Here is a 13,468-nt window from a genome sequence, read left to right as displayed (position 1 = left end):
AAAGATTATTAATATCAGGGAAATGCAAATAGAAATCACAACGAGATGTCACCTGATACCTATCAATACGGCTATTATCAAAAAGACAACAAATAACAAGTGTTGGCAAGGATGTGGAGAAAAGGGAACCCTTATACACTGTTGGTGGGAATGTAAATTGGGGCAGGCACTATGGAAAACAGTATAGAGATTCCTCAACAAATAAAAAATAGAACTACCATACAATCCAGCAATTCCACTCCTGAGTATTTGTCTGAAGAAAATGAAAACACTAAGTAGAAAAGATATATGCATCTCTATGTTCATTGTAGCATTATTTACAATAGCCAAGATATGGCAGCAACCCAAGAGCCCATCAATAGCTGAATGGATAAAGAAGATGCCATGTATAGATATATATCTATATATATATCTATATATATATATAGATATATATAGATAGATAGATATACACACACATATATACAATGGAATATTACTCAGCCATAAAAAGGAATGAAATCTTGCCACTTGCAACAACATGGATGCACCTAGAGGGTATTAGGCTAAGTGAAATATTGTCAGACAGAAAATTACAAATATTTTATGATTTCACTTACATGTGGAACCTAAAAAGCAAAACAAATGAACAACCACCCATAACAGAACAGAAACAGAGTTATAGATACAGAGAACAAACAGGTGGTTGCCAGAGGTGAGGGGGGTGGGGGGGGGCATGGAAAGAAATTGGTGAGGGTGAGTAACAGGTACAAACTTCCAGTTGCAAAATAAATGAGTTACAGGTATGAAATGCACAGTGTGGGGAATAGTCAATAACTATGTAATATCTTTCTACAGTGAGAGATGGTAACTAGATATATTGTGGTGTTCAGTTTGAAATGTATAGAAATACCAAATCACTATGTTGTGTAACAGGAACTAACATAGTGTTGAAGGTCAATTATACTTCAAAAACACAGAAACACACTCATAGAGAAGAGCTCAGATTAGTGGTTACCAGAGCTGGAGGCGGGTGGGGGTGGGTGGTGGTGGATGAAGGCAGTCAAAAGGTACAAACTTCCAGTTATAAGATAAATAAGTGCTAGGGATGTAATGTACAATATAAATAACACTGCTGTATGTTATATATGAAAGTTGTTAAGAGAGTAAATCCTAAGAGCTCTCATCACAAGAAAAAAAATGTTTTTTATTTCTTTAATTTCACATCTATGTGAGATGATGGACGTTCAGTAAACTTACTGTGGTAAAACTTTCATGATGTATATAAGTCAAAGCATTATGCTGTACACCTTAAACGTATACAGTACTGTATGTCAATTATATCTCAATAAAGTTGGAAGAAAAAAAGAGTGACTGACTGAATGAGTGAATGAATGATGTGGAAGAGAAAGGTTAAGCCCAGGAACATGATGGGGGTACCACTGGAATGCTTCATGGGGCAGGGGTAGCTTGACGAAATGTCAGGTTTAGCATAATATTCTCAACAGAAATCCAAAACTCTACCTTAGCACCAAAGAAGGGTTGTTCCCCTGGCACCCAGGCCTTGAAGAAGGCGGGCCTGAGGTGCAGTCTGAGGTGGACCCTGAGGCGGCGCCCGCAATGAGCCGCCCGGCCTGAGGGGGGCGCCCTCGCAGCGCAGGCGGACGTGGAGAGCCGGAAGGGCCAGGTAGCCGCGTCTTTGCCTTCGCGAAGAAAGGGGTAGGAGCAGGGTTGAGGGCCGCAGGCAGGGAGGACGGCCACGGGCAGCGCCTCGCAGGAAGGACTTGGGCCGATCTCGGGCCGGCCCTCAAGCGGGTGTTGGCGGGGAGGGTGTTGGCGAGCAGACACGGGCAGCTGCCGGGGAGGCCTGACGCCCGGAGGCCCAGGTCCGCCGCGTCCGAGCCCGCCCTCCGCAAGCGGTTCTGAGGACAGGAGCGGCAGAGCCGAGTCTCCTCCGCCGACTCTCCCGGGCCTGGGGGCTGGGTGGCCAATCCGTCAGGCAGCGTAGGCGTCGTGCTGAGGGCCCACGACACTTTGGGGGGGCCCATGAAATATATTAACTTGTAAAGACAAAAGAAAACAGTGAAACCTTAGGGCCGAAGAAAAGGGGTTTTGTTTTATGTTTTTCCTTACGTGAGGGGGGCGGAAATGAAATTGGAGGGCCCACGAAAATCTTTTTTGCTCTTCCACAGCAAGAGGCCAACCGCCTTTGTGGAGCTGAAGGGCGCGCCAGGGGCTAGGAGGGTGGAGGATGGGAGGGGGGTTGGCCGGGTAGGGCATGGCATGAGAATGGAGAGTTGAGAAGGAGACACTGCAGAATTTCGGAGCCAGGGTAGGGATTTCAGATTTTGTTCCAAGTGTAATTGGAGGCCATTGAAGGGTTTTTGGTAAGGGAGTAAATTGATGGCTTTTGGTGGTTCAAGGCCGAGATTTAACCAGTTTGCAGGGGGACACCAATAAGTGGGCGTTCTTGTCAAAAGTGGAGAGCATAGGATCACAAATAGTCAGGTGCTGCTTAAGACTATGCCCAGACACATCAGGTGCATTAATTGATCATGTTTGACAATATAAGGAAGAGAGCTGCCTTTTACCTCATTTAAAGAACAGTGTTGGAATTGCACACAAGTGTGGGATCTAAAAATGACTGTGGAAGCTGAAACCATTCAAAGCGATCCTAATAATCAATGGGAACAATTACATCTGTTCCGGGATCTCTCAAAATTGTTGTCAAAACATTAGAAATTCTCTTACTGTCAGCTATAAATGTACAGAGAATTGAAAAATAATAAAACTAGAATCTGTTTAGCACACTGTCATTGAAAACATTAGAAACATTGAGAAAGTATTTTTTTCTTTGTAAAAAAACTTACCAAGAATAGTTTGAATAGTGCTTGTGCTTGTCTTCTTCTCAAGCATCTCAAGCAAGCATCTCTTCTATGCCTTACCAAAATGTTATATTCCTTGCTAAGTTTGGATGAGCTTCCAACATTTTATCCTTTGCACTTTCAATTTTGTAAAATATCTCCAAGAGTTCCTTTTATATGAAGTTTTTTGCCAATGGCACTTTTTCTGATACATCTTCGTACTTTTTGTCATAACCACTTTTCTCATTTAGGTTGATAAGTTCACCTCACTAAATTCCTCTCTCTGCCTGTCTAGAGTCTATTTCTTCTAGCTCTTCTGTTCATTTATGTTCAATTCAACTCTCACTTTCAGCCTTACCACTTATTGTTTCTTGGCTACACTTTCCTCTTTTTTAGCCAATTCCCTCTTTCAATTATCTATTTTTGTAAGATGTCAATGTGGGTTTATCACTAGGAAACAAGGAAGTAAAACTACACTCTGCTGTCTGTACTTAACCTGAATAAGAGATCTGCAGTGACCAGTCACCAACAGAATTTGAAAGAAGTGACATAATTGATCACTGATCATGATGTGTATCTGTTATTTATGTAGTGATTTGTGGGCTAAAGAGCTAGCTGTGGTTTGTACTTTTATGTAATTATAGTTAATATTCCATGGTAACTGAAATTAGAACCATGTTGATGGGGGATTGACTTTAATTAACTAAATTGTAGTAACTGAGATTTGTGTATATTGGAACCATGCAAAATAAGAAGTGCCTATACTCTAAAATGACAAGAGTTTCAGATGTGAGGGAAGGTGGACCGGGGACATAGAAGCTCATTCTACATCAAATAGGCCTTTGTCTGGGTGCTTGTTTGTCTGTGAATCTGTCTGTGTGTCAGCCTGAAATTCAGCATTGCATTGGTCTCAGGTACTTAATTTAAAAGTATAGTTAAGAGATACTTATGATATGTGCTTTCTTGGTAAATATATTACTCATTGATTTGAATTTCTAGTTCAAGGTTACTCTCAGTAGATTAGCATATTCATTTATTTATTTGTTCAGCAGTACACAGCACACAACTGGAGCTCAATAAAAAATTGTTGAATGAACAAATGCTGACTTCCACTATCCAAAAAGGAAAGTTTGAAGGGGAATAAATTCACAGATTCATTTTGAGAAACACATCTATCTATGCACTCTTGGATCACTTATAAAAATCCTAAATTCCAAAGTGTTGCTGAAAATTGTTATAAATATTGATATCTTTCTCTTAGACCCAGGGGAAATCAAAGACGCTTTTATTTTCCCTGCATTCTTTAGCTAAAACACAATAGTACAGAATCATTTCAGTTCCCAGAGGTGGAGACATATTTTTTTAATCTAAAAAATATATTCTTTTATGATTGTCCTAATGTTCTTTTTGAAATATTTTTATTATTAAATATAACATATTTAGAGAAAATTTCATAAGATATGAATATATACTTTAATAATTATAAAGTGAACACCCATGTAACCACAATAAAGGTCAAGAAATAGAACATTGCCAACACTCCAGAACCTCCCCTTTTGTCCCTTCTAATAATGCCCTCCTTCCTTTCTAGAGAAAATCACTACCTAAATTTTTGTGATAATCATTTCCTTGTTCTTTAAAAATAGTTTTAGCATAATGTACACATTCCTAAACAATATATTTTTGCTTGTCTTTAAAAGCTATGTAGATGGAATCATACTATATGTATTCTTTGTGTCTTGCTCTTTTATTCAGTATTATGTTTCTTAGAGCCATCCATGTCGTTGCACATAACTCTAGTTCATTCATTTTCATCATTGTGTGAATATAGCAGAATTTATCCATTCTAATGTTGATTGAAATTTGTGTTGTTTGCAATGTGGGGTAATTGTGAATAAGACTATTATGAATAGTCTTTTTGCTGCTATGATCTGACTTTGTTCATGTATCCTGATGCATGTCGTTATTCACAGATGAATGATTGTGAACAAAAAGGATCTACAGATAAATTATTATAACTAGTAAGAGAGTGCAGCAGTGTTGTGAAATACAACATCATTATACAAAAATCAATTTTATTTCTATACATTAGCAACAAAACAAAAAATGGAATTTAAGAAGATGTCATTATAAATTAACATTAGAAAAAACAGATCTCTAAGAATAAAATTTAATAAAAGATGAGACCTTTGGGGAAAAGAATGAAATTATAAAGTCTGTAGATTCTTTTAGATTTTCTATATAAACAATCAGTCATATCATCTGCAAACAATGACAGTTTTATTTCTTCCATTGCAATGCCTTTTATTTATTTGTCTTGCCTTATTGCTACCTTCACTACTGTGTTGAATAGAAGAGATGATAACAGTCTCCTTGTCTTGGATGGAAAACTTTCAGCCTCACCATTAAGAATGATATTTGCTCTAGATTTTTGTAAACATATTTTATCAGATTATTCCTATCATCTATTCCTAGTTTACTAAGACTGATTCTTTATCATGTATGAATTGTTTTTCTGCATCTATTGAGATGATCATATAATTTTTCTCATTTAATATTTTAACGTGATGAATTACAGTGACTTTTTCTAATGCTATGTCAACCTTATGTTCTTGAGATAAACCCAACTTGGTCATGATGTGTTATTCCTTTTATATATTGCTGTTTTTCAATTTGCTTATATTTTGCTTAGGATTTTTACATCTAAGTTCATGGATGAGATTGTCCTATAATTTTTTTTCTTATAAAAAATTATCTGATTTTAGTATCAAAGGTTATGCTAACCTCGTAAAATTAAATGAGTGGTGTTCCTCTCCTATTCTCTGCAAGAATTTGTTTAAGATTGAAATTCTTGGTCTTTGAGAGTAATATGGAACTCATCAGTGGAATCATGTGGCCCTGTAGTTTACTTGTGGGAACATATTTGACTACCAATTAAATTTTTTCAGTAGTTATAGACTATTTAGGTTTTTAAATTTTCTTTTTGATTTAGTATTGGTTAAATATGGTTTTCTAGGAATTTGTCCATTTTATTAAACTTACTGGTATAAAGTTGTTCATTATATCCTCTTGTAATCTTTTCCATGTTTGAGGATTTATAATGATGTTCCCTTCTCATTCCTGATGTTTGTTCCAAGTTCTCATTTGTTCTTCTTTCCAAATCTGAGCCCTGGGGATAAGTGTAAGTAGTAAGTAAAGAAAGAAAGCAAAGATGTTGGAGATAGAGGAAACAGCAAGAGCAAATGCACTGAAGTGAATGGTATATTTGGTTTTATTTCAGTAAAAAACTTGAGGTAAACAAAGCCTCTAATAAGGCTGAAGGTCAAGTCATAAAGGGTCTTGAGTGGGTTTTGAAGGGGAAAATGTGGTTATATTTTCATTTTTAAGAATTACTATGTACCAAATAAACACTTTGCTAAGCTTTGATAAATAGAGTTGACAAGACAGGTTCTCTGTCCTTGGGAAGCTCACAATACATTATGAGAGGCAGTCATAGAAACAAATTATAATATAGTACAATGCCAATAAAGAAACAAAGTCATGAGGGCAAATAGCTTACTTTGAGACTGAAGTTTGACTTTTTGATTAGTTCCACTCAACATCTCTAAGCATTCTCAGCCTTACATTATAGGCAAACATCTAGATCCCTTGGCAGCTGTTAAGATGGGATAGCCTAGAGAAGCTTGAGTTAGTACCTAGTTTGACTCCTTTCTGGACTTAGTCCCCTAGACCTGTGTTCATTGTTTCAACTTTCAGTTTTATGAAAGCCAGTGATTTCTCTTTTCTTCCCTATAGGTGTAGAGAATATCTAAGTGGTGGCTACAGTTCCACCCCTGGTCTGGCTGCCATGTATCATGGGCAAACTACTAGTAAAGGGCCGTCTAATTCCACGCAGATTTACCAGCAACCTCCAAGGCTTCTCATTGTGCATATCGCTCTACCATCCTGGGCTGACCTCTGCTCCAACCTCTGTGAGGCTCTGCAGAACTTTTTCTCTCTAGCCTGCAGCTTGATGGGCCCCAGCCGCATGTCCCTCTTCAGCTTATACATTGTACAAAATCAGCATGAGTGCATCCTCCCCTTTGTGGTGAGTATATCTATATTTGTTCATTTTATCCTGAGAGCAGATATGAGGTTTCTGGAGCAGAGATCACAGTTTTTATTCTTACAGTAATAACTGTGCCCATTCCCCATACCCAATACCCCACAGGCAACAGAAAGAGCCCGATGTCATCCTACACATGGGGGATTTGTACTGCAGAAGAGGAACCCCAAAATTATTAATATGGGAGTGTATATAGGCCACATCTTACCCCCCACCTCCACTCCTGAGAGAGGGAGAGAAACTTTGGCATTTACAGTCCTTTGGAATGTAAGCAACTGACCTCTTTCATCCCTCTTTGAAATGTAAACACAGGGAAGTAAATCTCTAAATTTCTTTAGAGGTCTCTAGCTACTCTATCACCCTTTAAGTTTCTAAGACTTGTCCTTTAACCCAGGTTCCAGGTTTTTTTGCTCAGAAAGCCCCAACTGTGCAGAAATATGAAAATATTTTTTCTCTATACTTCCACATAGGACTCAGGTGAAACTCCCCCTAGGGTTTCAGAAGGCAAAGGCTGGGCTAAGGGCAATGCTTTTACAAAGCTCTCTCACACATAGACAACTATCTCTTTTCCTCCTCAAACAAATTCAGATCTTCACTTTCTCCCCTTTACAAAGTTCAGAAGCTCAGGGGTGGGAAAGACTTCAGAGGTTCTAGTAAATCCTCTTCCTGAGGCAGCCATGCTGCTGGGATAGTCAGAAAAGACCTCATGGAGAGCCAGGACTTTGATTCCTACCTGGTGTGAATAAGACCTCCTCCCACATAGTGTCCATGGAAGCCATGTGGGAGCCTGGACTCCCTCCAACCCATCCAACATTAACAAGGTTTCTATCTCTCCCCCTCCCTATTGAGGTGGTGTCAGAGGAGGCCATGTGGGAAGTGGCAGTGAGGCATCTTTTTATCTCCAAGGCAGGATGGTGTCAGTGAAGGCCTAGTGGGAAGCCAAGACTTTTAGGACATTTTTCCTAGTGGAAAGCTTAATGGTAATGAAGCTTACCTACCCCCAGGGTGTCAGTGGGGGGGCCTTTGAGGAACCTGAACTTCTACCCCCACCCAGAGGTAACAAGGCACCCTCCCTTCTGGGATGTAATTAGAGGCCAAATAGAGTCACACCCCAACCTGACAGTAATTACATCCCAGTAGTCCGGGATGTAATTAGAGGCCAAATAGAGTCACACCCCAACCTGACAGAGAAGTGACAGGAAACCTCACTTCTCCCATTGGTGCAGTGTCAAAATAGGCAGGCCTACTAAAGCAGAAGATTTAAACAAGATCCAGAGTCTTACAGCATAATACCCAAAATGTCCAGAATACACACACACACACACAAAAATCACTCATGATTATCAAGAACCAGGAAAATCCCAACTTGAATGAGAAGACAACAGACACCAACACTGAGATGACACAGGTGTTAGAATTATCTGAAAACGCTTTTGAAGCAGCCATCATAAAAATATTCCAACAAGCAGTTATGAATGTGCTTGCACAAATGGAAAAATAGAAAGTCTCACCAAAGAAATAGAAGTATAAAGAAAAACCAAATAGAAATTTTAGGCTGAAAAATGCAATACCCATAATTTTAAAAACAAAAATCTACTATGGATGGGCAAAATGGAGAGGACAGAGGAACTTGAAAACAGAATAGAAATTACCCAATCTGAGCAACAGAGAGAAAAGAGACTTTAAAAAAAAATTAGCAAAGCCACAGGGATCTGTGAGACTATAACAAAGAGCTAACATTTATGTCATCACGGTCCAAGAGGAAAGGGACAGGAGGGTGGAGCTGGACAAATACTTAAAGAAATAATCACTGAAAGTTTCCCAAATTTGGCAAAAGTTATAAACCTAAAGATTCAAGAGGCTGGTGGAGCCCCAAACAGAATAAACACAAAGAAATCCATTCTAAGACACATCATAATCAAAATTCTAAAAACTAAAGACAAAGAAAGACTCTTGAGAGCGGGACACTGACACCTTACCTATAAGGGAGAAACAATCAAGTAATGATAGATTCTTTTCATTAGAAACCATGAAGGCCAGAGGAAGTGTCACATTTTTCAAATGCTGAAAGAAAAGAACTGTTAACCTAGAACTCTGTATCCGGTGAAAATATCCTTAAGGAATGAATCAGAAATCAAGATATTCTCAGATGAAGGAAAACTAAGAGAATTTGTCACCAACAGACCTACCTTAACAGAATGGCTAAAGGAAGTTCTTGAATCAGAAAGGAAATTATAAAAGAAAGACTCTTGGAATATCCAGAAGGAAGAAAGAAGAATGGAAAGAATAAAATATGAATAAAGATAATAGACTTTCTATAGAGTCTTCTAAATTATATTTGACAATTGAAGCAAAAATTATAACATTGTCTGATATGGTTGTTAGTGCTAGTGTATATAGAGGAACTATTTAGGATAATTACATTATAAACAGGGGAGGATAAAAGGACTTAAAGGAAATTAAGGTTTTTACACTTCATTCAAAATGGTAAAATATTGACACCAGTATACTGTGATAAGGATGTATATGTATAATGCAATACTTAAAACAACCACTTAAAAAATCTATATAAAGAGATACACTCAGAAACACTATAGATAAATCAAAATGGAATTCTAAGAAAATATTCAATTAACCCACAGGAAGATAGGTAAAAGAAAACAGAGAAATGAAAAACTGAGGGAACAAACAGAAAGCAACAAGTAAATCAACAGGCTGACATACAAATAATTACATTAAATGTAAATGGTTTTATGGGCTTCCCTGGTGGCGCCTATCCCTGGTCCGGGAAGATCCCACATGCCACGGAGCAACTAAGCCCATGCACCACAATACTGAGCCTGTGCTCTAGAGCCCACGAGCCACAACTACTGAGCCTGCATGCTGCAACTACTGAAGCCCATGCACCTGGAGCCCATGCTCCGCAACAAGAGAAGCCACCACAGTAAGAAGCCCATGCACTGCAACGAAGAGTAGGCCCCGCTCGCCGCAACTAGAGAAAGCCCGCATGCAACAACGAAGACCCAAAGCAGCTAAAAATAAATAAATAAAATAAATAAATTTATTTTTTAAAATGTAAATGGTTTTAATACACCAGTTAAAAGAAAGAGGGAATTCCCTGGTGGTCCAGTGGTTAGGACTCTGTGCTTCCACTGACAGGGGCCCAGGTTCGATCCCTGGTTGGGGAAATAAGGTCCCACAAGCTGCACGGCATGGCAATAAATAAATAAATAAAAGAGATTGGCAGAGGTAGGGGCATGACCCAACTATATCCTATCTACAGGAAACTAACTTCAAACACAATAAAAGTAGGTTGAAAGCAAAAGGATGGAAAAAGATATACCATGATAACAATCAAAATGTTATTAATATATCAAATTAAGTAGACATAATGATAAAAAGAGTCACAGAACAAGAACAAATAGTCCTAAAATTTATATGGAACCCCAAAGACCTAGAATTGCCGAAGCAATCCTAAAGAAAAAGAACAAAGCTGGAGGCATAACCACCGCCCCCCTCCCGCCAGACTTCAGACAATACTACAAAGCTACAGTAATCAAAACAGCCTGGGAACTTCCCTGGTGGTCCAGTGGTTAAGACTCCACACTCCCACTGTAGGGGGCACTGGTTCAATCCCTGGTCAGGGAACTAAGATCCTGCATGCCATGTGGTGCAGCCACAAAAAAAAAAAAAAAAAAAAAAAACAACTGTGATATTGGCACAAAAACAGACATACGGGTCAATGGAACAGAATAGAGAGCCGAGGAATAAGCCCACACACCTACAGTCAATTAATCTTCAACAAAGGAAGCAAGAATATACAATGGAGAAGACAGTCTCTTCAGCAAGTGGTATTGGAAAAGCTGGACAGCAACATGTAAATCAGTGAAGTTAGAGCACTCCCTTATGCCATACATAAAAATAAACTCAAAATGGCTTAAAGACTTAAATATAAAGCATGACAGCATAAAACTCCTAGAAAAGAACATAGGCAAAATATCTGACATAAATTGTAGCCATGTTTTCTTAGGTCAGTCTCCCAAGGCAAAAGAAATAAAAGCAAAAATAAACAAATGGGACCTAATCAAACTAGGAAACCATAAACAAAATGAAAAGACAGCCTACAGAATGGGAGAAACTATTTGCAAATGATGTGACCAACAAGGGCTTAATTTCCAAAATATACAAACAGCTCATACAGTTCAATATTGAAAATAAATAAATAAATTTTAAAAATGGGCAGAAGACCTAAATAGACATTTCTCCAAAGAAGGCATACAGATGGCCAACAGGCACATGAAAAGATGCTCAACACTGCTAATTATTAGAGAAATGCAAATAACTGCAATGAGGTATCACCTCACACCAGTCAGAATGGCCATCAAAAAAAGTCTACAAATAATAAATGCTGGAGAGGTTGTGGAGAAAAGGGAACCTCCTGCACTGTTGGTGGGAATGTAAATTGGTGCAGCCACTACAGAGAATAGTATGGGGGTTCCTTAAAAAACTAAAGATAGAGTTACCATATGATCCAGCTATCCCATTCCTGGGCATATATATCTGGAGGAAACCCTAATTTGAAAAGATACATGCACTCCAGTGTTCATAGCAGCACTGTTTACAATAGCCAAGACATGGAAGCAACCTAAGTGTCCATTGACAGATGAATGGATAAAGAAGATGTGGTATATATATACAATTTTACTCAGCCATAAAAAAGAATGAAATAGTGCCATTTGCAGCAACATGGATGGACCTAGAGATTATCATTCTAAGTGAAGTAAGTCAGACAAAGACAAATACCATATGATACCACTTACATGTGGAATCTAAAAAAAATGATACAAAATGAATTTGCAAAACAGAAACAGACCCACAGACAGAGAACACAAACTTATGGTTACCAAAGGGGGAAAGGGAGGAGGGATAAATTAGGAGTTTTGGATTAGCAGATACACACTACTATATATACAATAGATAAACAACAAGGGCCTACTGTATAGCACAGGGAACTATATTCAATATCTTGTAATAACCTATAATGGAAAAGAATCTGAAAAAATATATATATATATGTGTGTATACATATATATGTATCGGAATCACTTTGCTGTACACCTGAAACTAACACAACTGTATCTGAATCACTTTGCTGTACACCTGAAACTAACACAACGTTGTATATCAAGTATAATTTTAAAAAAAAATTTTTCCAAAAGAAAAAAAAAGAGTCAATCCAACAAAAGACAGCAATCTTAAATGTGTACCCACTAAACAACAGAGCTACAAATGTCTGTTAACTGGTCAATGGATAAACAAAATGTACAACTCTCACTCCATAAAACTGGAGTTTCCTACAAGTACACTGAGGACAGAGTGAAAGTGATAGTGATGTTTATGACCATACGGCAAGTATGTTCCTCTATTGTGCCATTTTCCTTGTGCATGTCTGTCCCATGACCACATTTGGCTGTGATATCTATCTTCTGTCAGGCAATAGGGATAAAGAAAAGTTGAGAGTGATCTGGAAGGGCAAATGAAGATATTCAGCATAGGAGGCTTTTTGGGACATGAGCTCATGTCCCAAACAAAGGTAAAAGGATTTCATTTCCTTCTTCAATTGACTATGTTCTATGCCTCTGGTACTCCTCAGTACGTTTGGCCTTAGATGAATCCCCTGACCCCATTAGGAAAGACAGATGGTTCTAGACTAAAAACAACCTCTGGTAACTCAGGGAAAATTGCAAGCCAAAATTTCCATCCAAAAGAACAGTAAGTTCAACCATGGTCAACAGCTCAAGAAAATCACTGAAACAATGCCATTACCTTATGTATGGAACAGTCCAATCTTTGTTTAAAGAAAAAAATATTACCTTAAATCCATTTTCTCTGACCTATATAAGTATCTGACGTTTTCTATCTGCAGACTTAGCTCAAAATGTAAGTGGAGGAAGACAGCAGGTAGGAAATCTTGCCTAAGTTGAACACCTCAATTTATCTCCTCATATTTAATTTATGAGTATAATAAAATAATTCTGAACTTTTTATGAGAAATCTTGACAAAGGAATTATAATTAAAATATTAGAATTCCTTTTATATCCATTGTGCCCTTAATATAAATAAATTTGACCAAAATGATTAATCTCTCAAATCAGAGTTTCAGAAGAATTCCGTTACTGTGAAGATTTTACCAATTCTTTTACCTTTTCATGAGAACAAAGAAGTTATTTAAATCATATATGATCTACAATGGTATTTGAGGACCAGTAGTGGTCTAATTTGCCTATTACATTTATTTTCTTATCCTTACTAGCTGATCTTGAATAGAATCATTTAAAAGTGGCAAATAATAAGAATATATTATATTAAATAGTGTTCAGGTAAACTCCAATAAAGATAATAAACTGTAATTGAGTGCTGCAGGAGGGTGGGGAGAGTAAGAAAAGGAAATATACAATTTTTATCATTGTATAGTGGAGATTTTCATCACTCATTAATGGATATTGCTAAAGAAATAAC

The 13,468-nt window shown here is 37.8% G+C and overlaps 1 protein-coding gene across 4 annotated transcripts in view; it reads left to right on the top strand.

Moving 5' to 3' along the window:
• Positions 1 to 1,645: 1,645 nt before the first annotated feature.
• Positions 1,646 to 13,468, top strand: part of M1AP (meiosis 1 associated protein) — an 89,037-nt gene continuing 77,214 nt past the window's right edge. For 3 of the 4 annotated variants that reach the window (XM_061210987.1, XM_061210988.1, XM_061210985.1), the window contains exons 1-2: positions 1,646 to 1,666; positions 6,639 to 6,930. In XM_061210987.1, coding sequence (XP_061066970.1) covers positions 6,691 to 6,930 — 240 coding nt within the window. In that variant the 5' untranslated portion in view covers positions 1,646 to 1,666; positions 6,639 to 6,690. The other variant, XM_061210986.1, reaches the window with a different exon arrangement.

This window comes from Eubalaena glacialis, chromosome 14 (assembly GCF_028564815.1).
Source record: "Eubalaena glacialis isolate mEubGla1 chromosome 14, mEubGla1.1.hap2.+ XY, whole genome shotgun sequence".
NCBI classification, from domain to species: domain Eukaryota; kingdom Metazoa; phylum Chordata; class Mammalia; order Artiodactyla; family Balaenidae; genus Eubalaena; species Eubalaena glacialis.
The sequence above is the reverse complement of the archived record's forward strand: the minus strand, read 5'-3'. Positions and strand labels throughout refer to the sequence as shown.